This window comes from Drosophila sechellia, chromosome 2R (genome assembly GCF_004382195.2).
Source record: "Drosophila sechellia strain sech25 chromosome 2R, ASM438219v1, whole genome shotgun sequence".
In the NCBI taxonomy this organism is placed as follows: Eukaryota; Metazoa; Arthropoda; class Insecta; order Diptera; family Drosophilidae; genus Drosophila; species Drosophila sechellia.
The window spans coordinates 20,101,340-20,118,455 of record NC_045950.1 but is presented as its reverse complement, the minus strand read 5'-3'; the positions used below and the strand labels follow the sequence as shown (position 1 = coordinate 20,118,455).

General features: G+C 51.4%; 5 protein-coding genes across 8 annotated transcripts; 4 read left to right on the top strand and 1 right to left on the bottom strand.

The window, feature by feature from the left end:
- The first annotated feature begins 222 nt into the window (after positions 1–222).
- Positions 223–7,085, top strand: LOC6613027 (protein tamozhennic). The gene is made up of 5 exons (XM_002037481.2): positions 223–782; positions 3,320–3,481; positions 3,544–3,743; positions 3,809–5,074; positions 5,141–7,085. Exons 2-5 carry the CDS (start codon positions 3,358–3,360, stop codon positions 5,936–5,938), a joined length of 2,388 nt encoding a protein of 795 aa, XP_002037517.1. The 5' UTR covers positions 223–782; positions 3,320–3,357; the 3' UTR covers positions 5,939–7,085.
- A 5-nt stretch (positions 7,086–7,090) lies between these two features.
- Positions 7,091–8,217, top strand: LOC116800364 (venom allergen 3). 2 transcript variants are annotated; one of them, XM_032714841.1, is made up of 4 exons: positions 7,091–7,709; positions 7,763–7,867; positions 7,920–8,079; positions 8,134–8,217. In XM_032714841.1, the coding sequence occupies exons 1-4, from the start codon at positions 7,102–7,104 to the stop codon at positions 8,137–8,139; spliced, it is 879 nt and encodes a 292-aa protein (XP_032570732.1). In that variant the 5' UTR covers positions 7,091–7,101; the 3' UTR covers positions 8,140–8,217. The 2 variants fall into 2 exon arrangements, with proteins under 2 accessions (XP_032570732.1, XP_032570731.1); XM_032714840.1 differs by having other exon boundaries at positions 7,920–8,146.
- Positions 8,165–9,340, top strand: LOC116800365 (antigen 5 like allergen Cul n 1). The gene is made up of 4 exons (XM_032714842.1): positions 8,165–8,832; positions 8,890–8,994; positions 9,053–9,212; positions 9,265–9,340. The coding sequence occupies exons 1-4, from the start codon at positions 8,294–8,296 to the stop codon at positions 9,271–9,273; spliced, it is 813 nt and encodes a 270-aa protein (XP_032570733.1). The 5' UTR covers positions 8,165–8,293; the 3' UTR covers positions 9,274–9,340.
- Positions 9,341–9,391: 51 nt separating this feature from the next.
- Positions 9,392–10,493, top strand: LOC6613026 (allergen Tab y 5.0101). 2 transcript variants are annotated; one of them, XM_032714839.1, is made up of 4 exons: positions 9,392–9,948; positions 10,003–10,101; positions 10,161–10,320; positions 10,371–10,440. In XM_032714839.1, exons 1-4 carry the CDS (start codon positions 9,410–9,412, stop codon positions 10,392–10,394), a joined length of 822 nt encoding a protein of 273 aa, XP_032570730.1. In that variant the 5' UTR covers positions 9,392–9,409; the 3' UTR covers positions 10,395–10,440. The 2 variants fall into 2 exon arrangements, with proteins under 2 accessions (XP_032570730.1, XP_032570729.1); XM_032714838.1 differs by having other exon boundaries at positions 10,161–10,493.
- On the bottom strand, positions 10,418–16,869 carry LOC6613025 (uncharacterized protein DDB_G0283357). 2 transcript variants are annotated; one of them, XM_002037479.2, is made up of 7 exons: positions 16,689–16,869; positions 14,086–14,107; positions 13,412–13,796; positions 12,851–12,960; positions 12,197–12,779; positions 11,837–12,138; positions 10,418–11,773 (listed from the first exon to the last, which is right to left on the bottom strand). In XM_002037479.2, the coding sequence occupies exons 3-7, from the start codon at positions 13,665–13,667 to the stop codon at positions 11,681–11,683; spliced, it is 1,344 nt and encodes a 447-aa protein (XP_002037515.1). In that variant the 5' UTR covers positions 13,668–13,796; positions 14,086–14,107; positions 16,689–16,869; the 3' UTR covers positions 10,418–11,680. The 2 variants fall into 2 exon arrangements, with proteins under 2 accessions (XP_002037515.1, XP_032570728.1); XM_032714837.1 differs by having other exon boundaries at positions 16,704–16,869.
- Between the last annotated feature and the right edge of the window lie 247 nt (positions 16,870–17,116).

Below are 17,116 nucleotides of genomic sequence, written 5' to 3'. Positions count from 1 at the left end.
ATCCGATTTTAATTTAATTACATTAATCTGGCAGAATAACAAATCTTATTATCCTCGGTTCTTAAAAACGGCAAGCGGTTGAAAATTATAGAGAGGATGAATCAGATAAATCCCCTCTTCTACGCCCCTGCTAATAAAGCTTGCACGCCATGGATTTGGTATTTTCCGCGAGTTCCTCCGTGGCGATTTCCCAGATTTTGCCCACTTCAGTATGCGGTTATTTCTCACGGTTAAAAGTTCTGCTCTCCGAGTTGATTAAACTGGCTAAATTGCTATTTTATTTACTGTTGTGATAAACGCGTGTGAAAAACAAAGATTTTCCATTGACCGCGGACACAAACTATTCACGAACCGAAGAGTGAGCCGCGCAGAAAGGGGGGAAAACGAGTTTTCCCCGATTTGATGTGATTGTGAAAGCGCAGCGAGATTTGTCAACGCAAACAAGCTAGAAGAAGAGCCCGTGGGCAGCGTAATATTTGTTAATAATAACGGCTGCGAAAACAACAACATTGCGGAAGCAGAATCTCCGACTTGTCGCGTTTCCGTCGCAGCAGCGCTAAAAATAAACCCACCCACGCACCGCCCCCTCTCGAATCACCACCAACCCACACCTCGCCCACCATCCACCTACCACCACCTTCCGCCTTCCGCCCACTCCTCCGCCCACACCCACGCACGAATTTGGAGAGGTGAACTTGTGTTGACTTTTCCAGCGCGCGGACTTTTCCGGAGGAAAATGCAAAAATGAGAGCCGAGCCACCAGCGGACCACTGGGAATTTGCGTAAGTCCAAGGCGGATGCTTCCTGGTTTCGGATTACAGGGTATCACGTGCGCTGCTGCGAGCTAGTGAACATGAAGGCTTGAAAGTGAGCACCAGATGTTCGGTGAACGAGTGCACAGAGTGAAAAGTGTGTGTAGGAACTATTAGGGGGTCGGTACAGGGTATCCGCACTTCGATGCCCCTGACAGTGGCTCGCTTTCTGGCTGCCAAAGAACGAGCCGGGTGAGCTTTTATTTGCTAAATTTAGTGCCGCATTGCTGAAAATAAGAATGGGAGCACCCTGCCATCGGTTGCCAGTAGGCAGACTCATATATGTACTATATGTACATGCATAATCACCCCTGACGGCCAGTGTGTGGATCTGTGGCCAGGGCACTTGGCTCGAAACTGTTGCATGGCCCATCCTCGTCCTGGCCAATCGATGCCTTCGCCGACTTCGGCTTGGAGTGCTGCCTGAATCAATAAACGCCTCAAATCCCTGCCATATTGCGTCCATTGTAATGTCAGCACACAAATTCTCTGCCCATCGAGGGGCATTTTCACTCGGCTGCAGGCATTCGGTCGGTGGTGGTGGTGGTGGTACGTTATGTGTCCTGGCCAGGCAATAAATATTGAAAATTCAATTAGCAGACGGACGGGCAGCCGAAATGCCATGAATTTATCACCACCTGAGTGCGAATGTGCCTGTGGTACTCATAGTAAATAAGTAACTACATTGCCACTCGGCCCACTCCACTTGCTCCACCTGCATGCTGGCTATTGATTTTAATCCGCCCTGCAATCATCTTGCTTCATTTGGCCACTGAATTTATGGGTTCCCACGAAAGCTCCACTTTCTTCGGCCCGCTTTCCCATTTTCCCCACTTCCCATTCCCATTCCCAGCAACAATGTGTGCTGTTTCGGCGCTGGGAAACCTTAATTAAAATGCAGTGGACTGGGAAAGCTATCAGTTGCATGCATATTCAATTGATTCATTATTACAGGACATCATACATGTAATGCTCAGCTCATTAATCGGTTGGCAGCGCAACTTCTACTGACTGTTTAAATTCCCTTTTCAATTTCTGGCATGGTATTGTTAACTAGTAGTATGTATGTATGTATGTACGACTTGAACCCAAGCAACAAAATAGGAAATTGTCAGTATGTGTAGCATCGAAATTATTGCATAAGTATATTATAAATTATAGAGGATCTGAAGGAAAGTCGGATTTTGTGCCTTGCATATTTTTGTTTTGATATATTTGATACGCTTATCACTGTAAATTTTGTTCTTTCTCAGCACACCGCGTTTATTCGATTCCCCTTTCCTTCTCTTCGCCGTTTACTCAGTTGCACCACACTTCTTTCTCCACGCCCGCCTTGCTGCTCATTCGCATTCTGATTGGAGCGCCGAACGACAAGTGAGTCACTCCCCAAGGTTGCTCGACGTAGTGCCTCTCCGGTGCTCTCAGTATCGAATGCCAAAGGCCAATGGACGATCTCTGGCTCCACGATAGCCGATATCAATATCGAGATAGCCAGTCAAGTGGCTCGGTTCTCCGGTTGGCGGGGGGAGGAGGAGATAAGGGCGAGCGATGCCATCGCGGGGCTTCTGGGTTCCTATCGAGCACTTGTGGGCTTTCCTTCGGGTCAGCGAGCAGATAATACCCAGTTGGGAGTAGTATCTGCCAGGTAAAGCTCACAGATAAAGTAAAGGGTTGGAGCTTGCTTTCGGGTTATCTATTATCATCACAGCGAGTGAGCTCTATTATTATTTACTCTACTTATTTTCGCGTACATTAGGTAAGCCTGGAAATTGTACATGATTAGCATTTCTGACCTTATGACTCACCGAAGCAAAGCTACGAGCCGCCACATTTAGTTGATTTCTATACAATTCCCTATCTTTCTATTCAAAAATAAACCCTAGATTAGATATGCCTTTGAAAATAAACAAAGTATGCTGCAGAATCTTTCTGGATCTCTAACTAGGATTGATAATAAAGGGCTTCCAGTTGGTTCGAAATCCCATAGATCGACTTTGGGCCTGGAGATTTCTATTTCCTATTTCTATTTACAAAAAATTTCATTTATTGGAAACGAAATCCCCGCAAAACAGCTTTTCTCCCCGCCAATGAATCAGCTTCCACTGCTTTGGGGAGCACAGTAGACGTAATCACAGGTGAGCTTTTTGTTGTCAACTGTTTTTGTCGGCGAGCGGGAACTACTGGTTGCTTAGGTGCTCCGCTGGCTGGGAGGAAATTGATAAGGACTCGGGAATGCCACTATCGATGACGGGCCCCAATGGAGCCCCATTGTTTGCTCTTATCTGGCCAGTTATTGTTACTCCATTCGAACCCGGTTGGTTGTTTATTTGTTTGTTTGCTGCATGCCGCGACGGCGTGCGTCATGCGGGGAAGGATGTGATTCTGGTGATTCATGCCAGAGAAGTGCATCCCCACCCACCCCCTTGTGGAAAATCAATAGCCATGGTGGCGTGCCCTGGGCTCTCGAGATGTTTGCCGTAGTGTAACCTTGTGTTCTTGTTTTGCAGGAGCCGGAGGCGCCTTGAATGAGAGTCCTTAGCCCGAGATGTCAGATTTCGTGCCGCACGACCTCATCCCCGATCTGTGGGATGAGATTCTCCGACGCCACTGGATGTTTCTCGAGACGGAGGAGAGCATAGAGAAGCTCGAGGAGCGCAAGCAGCTGGAGGGTGAGTTCGTCGCCTTGTCTTTGTTCTAAATGGAAATGGAACTAATCGATCCGCGTTTACAGGCTGCCTGAAGGAGTTCCTCTGCGTGGTGCAGCACGATCGCAAGTTCTTTCTGCCGGAAACTGGGCATGTCCTGCGGAGGTCTGTGCTCGAGCTGCCCGACTTTTCGGCCCAGAACGCCATCGTAGCCTTCGAGACCATCAGCCAATATGCCAACAACCTGTTTACGAAGCCCTGGAGAAAGGAGTATCGAACTCTTAAGGTGGATATAGGATGATGACATATACTAAATACCCACTTCTAACTGAATAATCCACCTTTCTGCAGACCTACTCGGGATGCTTTCAGCACGACATTCAATCCCGCCTGCTGGACGCCGAGCAGCTCTTCCTGGCCATGGGCTATCGCCGGGCTGCCGAGGACACCTTCGTCCTCGATGGTCCCATCTGTCCGGATCAGGTGACGAATGTTTCGCGCGACGCAATGGCCGCCTACGTGGAGTGCCAGATCATGAAGCACATCTACGCGGGCGTTACGGCAGCGGGATACAGCTGCACTTGGAAGGACATCCTGCAGTTCCGCGAGCGCTACGTGGGTGGAACGTCCACGACCATCAAGGAGATGGTCAGGCAGCTGAGTGAGAAACGGGTGCGCAAGGAGCAGCCACCGATGCAGGAGAATACATACAGCAATGTGGTGAAAGCTGCGCCAGCTGCCTGCGCCATGCGCAGCAACAACGTTGCCCATCATCCCAGCAGTTCCGGCACTTGTGCACTGCATCCCAATGGGCTGAACGAGGCGGGTAAGTATCTGCCGCCTTACCCAGCGCATCCGCCGCAGCAACCGCACCTGCCTGGTCCGCTGATGACGCATTCTCGCAGCCTGGAGCACTACCAGGAGCCACATGCCCATCTGCCTCACCGCCACTCCTTCGATCAGCAGCTCCAGCAGCAGTGCCAGCTGCCGCACGTCTACGAAGCGCCCTATGACTGCTTGGATGGCCTGAGCATGGGCAGCAGTGCCTCCTACGCGGCCGTGGCTGGTGCCTACAATGCGCCGGGAAACCGCTATCCGCTGCCGTACAACATCTCCAGCCAGCTGAATGCCCCGTATGCCTCGCCCGCCGACCTCTATGGCAATGGACAGCACACCAACATGTACGCCACGCTGGGGAAGACGGGCCCAGCCCACAGCTGCGATTTGCATCGTCGCCAGCCGAACACTTCTGCTGCTGCCGCTGCTGCCTTGGCCGCCATGCAGCACCGCCAGAGCACCTATCCGCCGGATCACCACCTCATTGACTTCGACGAGCGAGCCCTTCTGTCCCAGCATGACTTTGGGACGCACGACTACGATCCGCAGTATGCCGAGCTCATGGGTCAGTTGCAGCCCAGCATGCGGGGGAATCCGGCAGCCATGTATGCCACCTACGGGGGCTACGACCTGCCCACCACGCTCCCGCAAGCGCCGCCGACCGGCCAGGATATGTACATCTACGCACGGCCGGTTCCGAAGAGCAGTCGTATGCGGGCGTTGGCCGAGGCGGGGGGCATTAATTCGACTGACAAACATCCGCGATCAGCGGATAAGCAAGTGAGTTCTAACAACATCTTCATACGTATATAATGGGTACCTAACGTTGTCTACTTCCTTAAACAGAACACCATGGACAATAATCGCAAGATGCACAAGGAATTGAAGGAGCGGCCTAGTCGAACGGCTCCGGCCAAGAGGTCCGTCACAGAACGTGATTTACCCACAACCATTTCGGACATGAACAGTTACGACTCGGCCAGTCTGGACGGATTTGTGGCCCTGGACGGTGGCTCGCCGCCTCTGATGCCCAAAGTGCAGGAGGGCGTCGGCAGTTTCGAGTCCTGGAACTATGTATTCAAGAACCTCGAGCGTTCGGGCTACACCAAGGACCTGGGTGACCGCGAGGACCTGCTGGTGCAGAGCTTGGACCTAGGCTCGCTGGCCATAACGAATGACGGTACAGCTCCCCCGGCGGAAAAGCGCCGTGAGGCCACGAAACCCATAAACGGAGAGAAGGCGCGCACGCTAGATAAGAAATCCGGCACGGGGCGACACGAGGCTAAGGTGGTGCAAGCTCCTGCACCCAGTCCTCTGCCCAATAGCAGCAGTGCCGGCGTTAAGAAGGTCAAGTCCGCCTTGAAGACGGCCGTCGTGGACAATCGGGGAACCGCGTCAAGGCAACGCACCGGAGCTGTGCCCAAGCAGCCGCCGACTGTTTCCCCCCAGCTGATTGTGACCAGTCCGAACGAGTGGAGCTGCAGCTTCTGCACGTTCCTCAATCCGGACACCAAGCGCATCTGCGAAATGTGCTGCCGCAGCAAGGACTTCAACCTGGAGGCCGCCTCGGCGGCTTCCTCCTCGGCGGCTGCAGCTGCGGCGGCAGCGGCCAGTGTGTCGCACGCATCCTCGACCTGCGTGTAGGATGCAGTGGATGCAATGGAACCCTCGTTAGTGATACAAACAGTGTATAGCTTCATATATTTTTTATACGACCAATGTAAGCCTGTGCGCGTGTCTCCAAGATCTAGTCTCGATCGCAGTCGTCGTTCGATGGCAGGCAGCCCTTTGTCATCCGCATTCGGCTCCTCGGATCAGCGGATGGCGCTGCAGACGGGATGGGTCTGCAGCCTGTACATACGAAGTATTCTAATTAGTTACCCCTACTCGTAAACACACGCTTTAATTAGTTTTAGATTGTTTCCCATTGTTAAGGGCGCTTCTGTTTCAAATTACGTGCCTCCCTGAATAAGTCATCTACATATACATATATACGAGTATATACAGCGTATAGACATTTATATATTTGTACGACGCGAGGAGCGAAAGAGAGTGAATTTCGAAATTCGAAGTTGGAAGTCGAAAGTTGGAAGTTTTCTAGGAAATCAACCTATAATATATACCTTATGCTAATAGTTGCATTCACAATACGTATTTCCGACAGTAAATCAGAGTACATAGAGTTATATACCGATCTTGCATAGATAGTACTTGTACACCTATAGCCGTAACATAAGCGATTTCAATTCGAAGAACCGAGCTACGCATACATAACGCAACATAATAAATCGAACTGGTACGGGTTGTAAACTGAAAGTTTTTGATTCACACTTTACGAGAACTCAGTGGCCGCCTGGCCACCTGGCCACCACCCACGTCATCCCACCCACCCAAAGCCATTTGTTTGTTAAATGTTACTATTGTTTCCTGTTGATGAAGCATCCCGCTAGAATCGAAAGCCACGAGATATTTTTGTAAGCGATACCCACGTACCTATTGCGCTATGTTGAATAGTTTGTTGTATTTTTTGTACACCTCTGTTGACGTTTCGAGTTCCGAACGCCTTCCTGTACATGCCATGGCCAGCAGACCGAAGGAATATATCTAGACTTTAGACCGACCTAGGATTGAAATTAAACCAAGGAACTTTAGCAAGGCCATTTAGGCACAACCTTCGCTCAAACCATTTATTACATTACACAACTTTGCATACTATTACCGAATGAATTTAGCAGCAGCTCTTCCTAAAATCCCTAACGAAAAAATAACAATAAAATACAATTTTGACATAGCCAAGCCTTGTTTGAATGGGGAATATTCCACTTTACTCCGTCTCACCCCGAATACTGATCGAACTAAAGTTCCTGCTCCCAATGACCTCCATCCTGCTGCTCGCCGGGCTGCTGCTGCTGCCCATGGTGGCCGGCTACAACTACTGCAACAATCGGACCCATGTGTGCGACCTGGCCCAGAGAAAGCACTTTATGTGCCGGCTGGGGGAACTGACGCCCTATGGAGGCCGGACCAAGTACTACGCCAGCATACCGGACACGCTGAAGGTGCGAAGGGAGACGCTGGGCGTACTAAACACCTTCCGGGACATGTTGGCAGGAGGGGAACTGGACACCGCCAAGAACAAGACGTTCCCTAGCGCCAAGCGGATGAGGGCGTTCCAATGGGACAGTGAGCTGGCCTACATGGCGCGCACCCACGCCGCCACCGTCTCCTTCATGCACTCCGAGTGCCGCTCTACCCTGCGCTTCCCGCTGGCCGGCGAGGTCCTGGCCCTGTCGCCTCCCGTCGGGCACAGGCTCAGTCTTTCGGAGCTGCTGAGCATGGTCTTTGGCCAGATATTCGACGAGTACAAGACGGTTCAGGACCCGCACAGTTTTGCCAGTAGATTCGATTCCAAAAGGTGAGCACGGGCCGATAAGTTCTCCGAGCTGGGATAACTCCTTGCTGATTTAGGGACTACAGCGTGGGACACTTCTCCATCATCGTCAACGATCGAGTGTCTCGAGTGGGCTGTGGTTTCGTTGTGGGTTCCAACTGCGAAAAGGACGGCAAAGTCGGGTGAGACGGTCATCTTCCAATGGGCGCTCGCCCTGATCATCTGCTCCTCCAGCTTCTGTCACTTCCTCACCTGTCACTTCGACTACACCAACGTGAACGGCTCCTATGTATACAAGACTGGAAAAGCTACCACTGGCTGCAACGACTGGAAAACCATCGCCAGCATCAAGTACTCCAATCTGTGCGCCAACACGGGCGAGATCTTCCCCCTGGTGAGAGACTACTCCTTTGCTTACTATATCGTTGTACATCGTGTGTTCTTGCAGGAGTAAGAGCGCACTTAGGTCTTGAAATATCCCGAACTCGTTGAAAATTCGTTTCATTCTTAATCATTCAAGGATCCTTATTCGATCAAAGGTCCTTTTCCCTTTACATCATAACTCATTCAACTTTCATGTTTCCCACACTGTTTAAATTGCCAGTAAAATGATTTTGAGTGCCGTGCTGCCTGTGATTCTGCTGATTTCGACCATGGCTTACGGCTACAACTACTGCAACAACAAGACCCACAGGTGCATCCTGCTGAATACCCAACACTTCATGTGCAGGCTGGACATGATTCCTTCGCTGGGCGGCACCCGGTACCATGCCATCGTGCCGGAGACTCCAAAACTGCGAACCGAGATTCTGCGGATCATCAACAATTTTCGAAACCAGTTTGCCAGCGGCGCATTCAGGACGAGTGAGAACAGGACCTTCGCGCAGGCCAAGCGGCTGCGCCAGATACTGTGGGACAGCGAGCTGGCGTACATGGCCCGCTGCCACGCCTCCACCGTGTCCTTCCAGCACACCAAGTGCCGCTCAACAGTGCGGTTTCCCAGGGTGGGTGAGTGTCTGGCCATGATGGTGCCCAAGTACAAGCACTCCGTTCGCGAGGCATTGAACAAGATGTTCCAAATTATGTTCGACGAGCATCTGCACATTCAGGATCCGGGGGCTCTGCTCCAGGGCTTCCACCCCATCAGGTGAGCAAGGGTTAGGCAGCATACGCGCACATAGATAACCACGAAATGCTAACACAGGGACTACGTCTCCGCCCACTTCACCATCATCGTCAGCGATCGGGTGTCGCGCGTGGGGTGTGGAATGGCCGTCGGATCCAACTGCCGCCAAGGGTCCAGCTCTAAGTAAGCGACTGCATCGTGGCAACTGATGGCTAACTGATACGTCCTCCTGTCTCCTCAGCTTCTGCCACTTCCTGACCTGCCACTTCGACTACGACAACGTGAACGGATCGTACGTCTATAAGGCAGGCAAGCCCGCCTCTTCCTGTGGCGACTGGGGCACCACCAGGTCCAAGGAGTTTGCGAATCTGTGCGATAACAATGGTAACCTCTCCCCCCCTGTAAGTACGAGCAACTTACCAACCACACTTCCTCACAACTACTTCTCCACAGGATCAATAGGATCCTCGAGGGCCTCGGGTTTAGTGCGTTCGTATATTGAGATATCATCTGTACTGGAGATCGCCAGTTCGTTTCCTTTAAAATCAGATATAACTGACTGCTTTCCTTTTTAACACTGTGTAAATTCGAAGTGAAGATGATCTGGAGGCTTTTTTTAGCTGTGGTGCTCCTGCTACCACTGGCTTCCGGCTACAACTACTGCAACAACAAGACGCACAAGTGTGTGCTGGAGAAGAAAAAGCACTTCATGTGCCATCTGAAGGACTTCACCGTCTACGGGAACTCGACCAAGTTCCATGCTTCCGTGCCGAACAACATGAGAATGCAGAAGATAGCACTGGACATACTCAACAGTCTGCGGAACAAGTTTGCGGGCGGGGAACTGAGGACGAAGGGCAACAAGACGTTCGCGAAGGCCAGGCGGATGCGGCAGCTCGTCTGGGACAATGAGCTGGCCTACATGGGCCACAACCATGCGTCCACCTTGTCCCTGAGGCCATCGGAGTGTCGCTCCACTCTGCGGTTCCCCCACGTCGGCGAGGCCATTGCCCTGATCACACCCAAGGAGAAGCTCAACCTTAAGGAGATATATTCGAAGGCGTTCACATCGTTGTTCGCCGAGTACCAGCATGTTCCGGATCCGGACGCTCTCCTCCAAGCCTTCGACCCTGACAGGTGAGCTGGAAAATGTGGTTGCCCCGTCCTTGTGCTGATCCCTCGCTGCTACAGGGACTTCCAGGTGAAATTCTTCACCAACATAATCAGCGATCGCGTGTCGCGCATGGGATGTGGTCTTGCCGTGGGCGCCAACTGCCATCCATCCTTCAAGTGAGTACGCTGGTGTTGCGGTAGCGAATGTGTTATCCCCGAACCCGCTGCTCCACCAGGTTCTGCCACTTCCTGACCTGCTACTTCGACTTCCACAACATGGCTGGCTCCTATGTGTACAAGGCCGGGGATCCCACCTCCTCCTGCGACGACTGGGGCGTCGTTAGCTCCGACAAGTATGCGAATCTGTGCAAGAACAGCGGCGAGATTTTCCCCCACGTGAGTCCAGGCTGCACCCACAGGCTTAATCCTGACACCCCTTTCCGCAGGATCACGGCGATCGAGTCGAGTGAAAGCGGAAGTGAAAGTCCGGTTGTGAGGTGTTTAGTATATTCGTACATTTATATATGTTTTTCAAGCACAGGAGTCCGACTTTGAAAACCTCCCAGAGTCCGAAATACAATCCTTACACTTCCCACGATCCCGTCGAATTATTTCTATGCTGATGCGAGTCCGGGCTCCTCTCTTACTCAGCTACTTAGATACTTGGAAAAAATACTTGGTTTCGATTCGCTTTTCCTACGTGGATTACTTGTAGTTTCCTACTTCCATCTAACAGCTAACAGACTTAGTCGGTTTTGCTTCACTATCCTTCGATTTTCGGGTGCTAATCGAGTGGATTTGTCCAGTGAAACCAGCTCCATCTCCGGAAAGTGTCGTCAGCGCACACGGAAAGCGAGTAATGAACATTCAACAACTCTAAATGAGGACCAATTGACCTTCAGACTAAGTTTGCATATTCGTTTGTTCGAGTAACTAGGTTCGTATCGCCATTTCGATGGAGTTAACTTAGTTTCTGTTTTCCCCAAACCACCATCGATTTGGATCTAAAACGGCACAAAAGTGCCGACTTGCTTATACTACGGTTTGCTGATGTGGATAACTTTGACTAGTGGTGTCCTCAAAGCGGGCCTTTCCGGGTTTTCGTGCCTGCGGGCTTACGGGAACTCTCGCCCACCAGAGACTCCTCCAAACTGTTTTTGAAACGCGTCGAGTTCTGATCGGAAAGTGCACTGGAATGCCGCTCATCCTAGTCCGCCTCAAGCTTCAGCTCCTCTTCGCTACACTTAGAAAAATACATACATATAAATATTGGTGGCAAAGCAGCTAGGGGAGTACCTATGAAGAAGTCGGGATGCCAAGCTGGCCAAGAGTGGGATATATAAATTTCGAAATATATTGACCGAAGAAGAACACACTCAAGGATATTTAGATGTTCATCTGCTAGGTGGGTAACATGACCTATCAATTAACTTCAAGTGTCCATTCCGATTCGATTCCCCCAAGTCCTACGGCTACACCAAAAATATACTCCTACCGCCGAACAGTAGTGCTCCCCGTTTCCCCCACTTTTAAAGCCCCTAAAGCGGCTGGCCAGTTGGCCAATTCCATACGTGATACTCCCGATTCCCCGATTCTATGTAACATATGTCCGTGCAGCATTACCTTAAAATAATGTGCAAACACTCAGTGCTAAGTACGTGAGGCGACGTCTCCCTCATCATAACATGTACAATACGGATAAATAATTGTAGTTGTTCAGCAAATCCTTGGGGATTCCGCGTCCGGATGTCGCCCCCTACAAAATGTTGCACCCGGATCCGTGCATCACCTCGCTGATAAACATGGGCGTGCCAGCGCCCAATCCTCCGTCCGTTTTCTGGTGCTCGTTCTGGAAAAGATTTAGGGTTACGACTGTGGAATCTGACATGCCTTCGCTATTGCCGCTACTCACATCATCGTAGTCGCAGTCGAAGTAGTGACTCTGACACTCCATGCACCGACAGCTCTCGGACATCTTGCAGGTAATGCCCCACTGCTTGGCCAGGTCCTTGTAGATCTCCTTGCTCGTCTTGTTGCTCATCATCTCCGGCGTGAGCAGGCTGGTGTGGCAATTGGGCGGCTGCCCTTGCTGGTTCTGCCGCCTTCCGCTCCGCCCGCTCTTGGATGCAGTCGATCCGGATGCGGAGCCGCTGCAGCAGGCCTCCTGGCACATCTGGCCGTTGGCCGATCCAGGTCCCGAACTCGCAGAGCCACCTAAGATTCAATATTATTAAGATATCTAATACGAATGGTGCTGAAGAACAGATAGTACCTTCACTGTAGTTGGCGTAGCTGCCCCGATTCAGCAGCGGATCGTAGAAGTTGTGGCCACCGCCGGACGACGCCGCCGCCTGACTGCTGGTGCTGGCCGCATCCCTGTCCTCTCCGCTGGCCCGCTCCTCGCTGCACTGCGCGCACTGGTCGTCCTGGCACTGGCCGCCCTGATCCTCGTCCGCTCCCGCGGCACCCGCATAGCGATCCTCCAGACGGCGGAACGGTGAGGCCGCCATCTCCGTCTCCAGCAGGAACTCGTTGATGCTCAGCTGCTCCTCGTTGTCGCTACGCAGCTCCAGTTCCGTGACGCCCTCGAAGATCTGCTCGCCGTCGTTGTTGTTGTTCGCGTTCTGGATGTGGTTGCCGTTGTGGCTGGTGGCTCCGTTGTTGTTCAGGTTCTGCCTGCAGTCCGGGTCGTTGCAGTACTCCCCGGCGCCTCCATTCCCGGCCAGCTGCTCCAAGGCGGCACTCAGCTGGGCGGCACTGTGCCGCGAGCTGTTCGCCGAGCTGCGCCGGCTGTTCTGGTTCGGAGTGGCGCTGTCCAGGGACAACTGTCGCTGGTGCTGGGACAACCGAGTGTTCTGTGTGGGATGGAAACAGTTCTCACATACTCCCCTATTGACAGCTGGATCCGCTCCAGACTTGGACTTACCTCCTCTAGAACATGCTCGTAGGAAGGCGGTGGGGTGGTGGGCACTGTGTCCGCATCCGTATCCGCCAACGACTCGTTGATGCACGGAGTGCGGTTCTGGTTAAGATATCCTGCAATAAGTTTGGCGAAACAGGATTTAGAAAATCAGTGGTACAGCGAAGTAGAAATGCCCATTTCACTTTTCCAAACAGAAGGAGGTGCAACAGTTGTGGAAATATTCGTGCGTGGAGAAATGTAGGATCCGTAACTACTATCATATACCCAGTCAATTACATATGTGCTTTTGCATGCGATGTACTTACTACACAGAAAAAAAAGAGGTACAAAGGCTGCCGAAATACGAACATCATAGTAAAAGTCTCGGTTCTTAACGAATTTTTAAAATGAAGTATACGATTTGATCTTAAAAAGAGTCCTTGTTCGTCCTGGATTCGATTTAGTTATCCTACAGGCCTAATTTCAGCTCCAACCTCGTAGGCTGCTACTTAAAGGATGTTTGCTTGGTTCGGGATACCCACTCTGGATGGCTTTGTGTGCAGAATGCTACTGTGTCGTCCTTACCCAATCGCATGGTGCTGCTGCTGGTGGTGGGCGGCAGGAGCAGCTTGCGCTCGCTGCTCAGCTGGCCGAGACTGCTGGAGTCCGCGAGGTCGAGGCTGGAGCTGCTGCTGGCCTCCACCGCCTCCTGGAGGGGCTGCGCGTTCTGCTGCTGGCTCTGGGCGCCCAGGAGCGCCTCGTTCACCTGCGGGTCGGGGTCGTGCTCCTGCGAGGTGCTGCGCGAGCTGCCCATCCGGAACTTGAGCTTGAAGGGCGCCATGGCGTCGGGTCCACCTGCTCCACCTGCTCCTCCTGCTCCTCTTGCTCCTCTTGCTTTTCCCGCTGGCTTGAGGTTACCTTTCTACTGCGATATCTTTGCTATTCGAACGGGCATGGGTGTTGCGGCAGACTGGACAACACCAAGAGTACGGAAGAGATACACGGATTACGGAAATTACAGAAGAGAGCGAGTGAGAAAGGTAACGGGGAAAGAGAGGGAGGGAGACAGAAACAGCTTTACAATACGGTACTATTTCAGAAATGGTGAATTGAGTACGAATAAAAAGAGTAATAAACACAGATTTGCCATCGGATTTACGGAATGAGGACTCCGTTTTCAGCTCCTGTCGACTTTTGATTAGTGGCATGCAATTATCTTGATTATTCTTAGACGTGGAGCAGTCTACTGCCTAAATTACCTGGGTGTCCAAAAGAAGGTACCTGGAATTAGAAGACGGCAAAGATTAAGGTTAAGGTGTCTAAAAGTATGCAACATAATGATTAGCAAAAGGAATACAGCATAGTTCAATGAAATAGCACATTGCTTGACATCAGATTGCGTTCAACAAATAATTAAAATTTTAAAGCGTTCCACTTTCCATTCCCAAAACGCCCTTGTTCCCAGTTTCCATATCCATCTGCTCTCCACGAGGAGATCGCCATCGCCATCGCCATCGTCTTCGGTCACAGCCACACACCTGAGCTGTTTGTGTCTTCGTTAGGGCACGACAAGTGGTTGGATATCCAGGTAACCACCCTCCGGCCACGCCCCCACCCCCCCTTTGTCATTATTATGCAGATTGCAGCAAAACCCACTTTCGCATGCCCATCCTAAGGATGCGAGATGCACAAAGTCGGTCTCGGGTGCAGGCGAACTATTATTATGCTTATTGCGCCGAGGAAGCTCATTAAGTCTCGCATGGAGGCGTCCTTGAAGGAGGATGTGCCCGTGCCCGTGCCTCTTGTGGGTGTCTGCATCCCAATTAAGTCAGCCTATTTGCATGCCGATGCCCATCAGCTGCTGATTGATAACCCATCCAGTGGGCAGGGGGGGTTGGGATCCACATAATTCGACAAACATTCGACTTGGCATATTTGCCAACCATAAACTGCCAATTGCCGCTGTTGACTCGGCAAGCGGAATCACATGGAACTGCTGATTGCGTGCAGGCGCATCCCCCCCAGTCACTCATCCCATCCAAACATCAGACAATTGCAAGGCATCTGAATCTCTGCCAGGCACACATACCAAGCATTTTGTGTGCGAATTATCCTCGCTTGGAAGACGTTTGATTCGAGCAGCAAGGATGAGGACTCCATGTATCTGTACTCCATGAGCTCGGAAGTTTCAATCCCAGAATCTTTACCTTTCCTTGGTACTCAAGATACATACATTCTAAAGAGCGTTTCCTGTTTGTTGGATTGTCTTAAACCAATCTATAAGCCTCAAGTATCTAATCCTGTTTATGGTTTGTGGCACTATGGAACCAGGCAAGGAGTGGCGGCCATCGCAGCAACAGTTGGCGCTGGGTGGGCACCACTCGCTGCTCGGATGCATATGCATTCCGTGAAGTGGACTATGAATTGTTCATGAGACGCGGGACACGGAGTCGCTCCGATATGGCAGCCAGCTTAATCTTTAATCGAAACTTTTCACTTTTGACTTTGAGCAATGGCAGAGCGCATTTGACATTCTCATTAATTTCGCAGCAGACAGGCGGAGCGGAGCGGGATTGGGTTCCTAGTTTTACGGCCCGGACAGTTGGTTACGTGGTGGTGTCATCCTGCAGTAAATTGTTTTTCCCTGCTCCTGTCGTAAACAGGGACATTAAAAACTTGACTTGACTTGACTTGGCCGTGGAACTGAGCTTGTCCAGGCATATTCGACCAATGCCGTGTATAAATAATGGCCTGACCCGGTTGCACTCCCCCTGCTCCATCCTGCTGCCAGGACCAGATGCGAAATCCAAGCCAGAACCAGAACCAAAAGCTAGCTAGCGAATGCAGCCTGTTTGCCGTGCAATTGACGCAAGCAAGGTCACTTCTTATCCCGGGCTTAGCCTCCCGCCACTTTCTGGATGATGGTCACGATATTTAAATGTCCTTTCTCCCCATCCTCCTTCCTCCCTTCCCACGGACAGCTCACCCTGATTAAATCGCTTCCCACTTTGTGGCCATCAGCATAAAAAATACACTGAGCGAAGACATCTTAAAAGGAGGCATATCCTTGAAGTTTTTACATTATGTTATGTTTCCCCCAAAAAATTGATCCTATAAATGATATATAGTAATGAAATGGAATTTCGAAAACAGTTTTCAAAGTCGCTTTCCGTTTCAATCGAGACTTCACTTTCTCCCGCATTAAAGTCGAATTGCTGGTCATAAAATCGGTCGGAAAGTGAGCTCTTTCCATTATCGGCGAGAAATGAATATTTTAGCTGCGTTTTTTACGCTCAAGTGCTCATCGAAGTGCCTGGTGGATTTCGGGGCACTGTCCCAATGCCATTGGCACTCGCACTCGAAGTGGAAGGTGGGTGCGGCACAATTACACAAATTGGATATTAATTGGCTGCTCCGAACCTGCTCCTAAGCCCGCCGCTGACACTCGGACCGCAATTAGTGGACATCGAAGGGCGGCCAGGTAAACAAATGCGCCTTGGGGCACGAGGATGTGGTCTGATAAGGGTGGCCTCGCGCCGGATATCGATAGCGAGGTGGTGGCGATGATGGAACGCCTGGGCCATGGCATCATTGCCATAAGGACAGCTATTGCAGCCTTCGCAGGATAATGCTTCTGTCGCTGGAAAACTGATACCTGATTGGGCAACAGCCGGGGGCTCCAACTCGTTGGATGGATGGATGGTTGGATAGATGGATGGATGGTTGGGTGGGTCAGTCGATGCTTGTTTTCCCCATTATTCGCATTTTTCCTTTGTGTCCTGCCCGTTACGAAAAATCGAAAACACGGACGACCCGACTGGGCAGCCTTGGAGCGTCGAACGGCGACGGATGAAGGACTCACCTGCGGCGGACTTACAGCCGGATCGGATGGGGATTAATCAAGTTCTGCTGGCTATTCCCGACTTCTTCGCTGCTCGGAATCAGGCAATCACCTTGCCTCATTGCGCGTTGCGATGAATTCGTTTTTTTTTCTTAGCACTCACAATAAATAATCCACTGGGCCTTCTGATTGCCACAGACTGCGGAAAGCTGGCCGAGGGAGCGAGCTTTTATTGTCCTGCGAAGGCGACGTGAGCTTTTTGGGGGAGCACGCAGCTTGCGAAAGCCCTGCGCCGGCGCTCTGCTCTTCCGGCATTCGGCCTCCACGGTTTTCCTTCACACGGACCATCCTCGCGCCCTCTGCTTTGGGCGCCAAATTCGCGTGAAAGCACACAGATGACCTCCTCCACTCACACCTCTTCCAAAGATCTCCTAACCTCTAGAAACCAC

Bases quoted from the DNA above. Each gene is read 5' to 3' on its own strand.
- LOC116800364 (XM_032714840.1), top strand. From the start codon at position 7,102: ATGGGGAATATTCCACTTTACTCCGTCTCACCCCGAATACTGATCGAA. The intron at 7,710-7,762 runs GTGAGCACGGGC...TTGCTGATTTAG, and splicing joins AGTAGATTCGATTCCAAAAG to GGACTACAGCGTGGGACACT. The intron at 7,868-7,919 runs GTGAGACGGTCA...CTGCTCCTCCAG, and splicing joins GAAAAGGACGGCAAAGTCGG to CTTCTGTCACTTCCTCACCT.
- LOC6613025 (XM_002037479.2), bottom strand. From the start codon at position 13,667: ATGGCGCCCTTCAAGCTCAAGTTCCGGATGGGCAGCTCGCGCAGCACC. The intron at 12,780-12,850 runs GTAAGTCCAAGT...CATCCCACACAG, and splicing joins ACGAGCATGTTCTAGAGGAG to AACACTCGGTTGTCCCAGCA. The intron at 12,139-12,196 runs GTACTATCTGTT...ATTGAATCTTAG, and splicing joins CTACGCCAACTACAGTGAAG to GTGGCTCTGCGAGTTCGGGA.
- LOC6613027 (XM_002037481.2), top strand. From the start codon at position 3,358: ATGTCAGATTTCGTGCCGCACGACCTCATCCCCGATCTGTGGGATGAG. The intron at 3,744-3,808 runs GTGGATATAGGA...ACCTTTCTGCAG, and splicing joins AGGAGTATCGAACTCTTAAG to ACCTACTCGGGATGCTTTCA. The intron at 5,075-5,140 runs GTGAGTTCTAAC...TTCCTTAAACAG, and splicing joins CGCGATCAGCGGATAAGCAA to AACACCATGGACAATAATCG.
- LOC116800365 (XM_032714842.1), top strand. From the start codon at position 8,294: ATGATTTTGAGTGCCGTGCTGCCTGTGATTCTGCTGATTTCGACCATG. The intron at 8,833-8,889 runs GTGAGCAAGGGT...ATGCTAACACAG, and splicing joins CAGGGCTTCCACCCCATCAG to GGACTACGTCTCCGCCCACT. The intron at 8,995-9,052 runs GTAAGCGACTGC...CTGTCTCCTCAG, and splicing joins CGCCAAGGGTCCAGCTCTAA to CTTCTGCCACTTCCTGACCT.
- LOC6613026 (XM_032714838.1), top strand. From the start codon at position 9,410: ATGATCTGGAGGCTTTTTTTAGCTGTGGTGCTCCTGCTACCACTGGCT. The intron at 9,949-10,002 runs GTGAGCTGGAAA...TCGCTGCTACAG, and splicing joins CAAGCCTTCGACCCTGACAG to GGACTTCCAGGTGAAATTCT. The intron at 10,102-10,160 runs GTGAGTACGCTG...CTGCTCCACCAG, and splicing joins AACTGCCATCCATCCTTCAA to GTTCTGCCACTTCCTGACCT.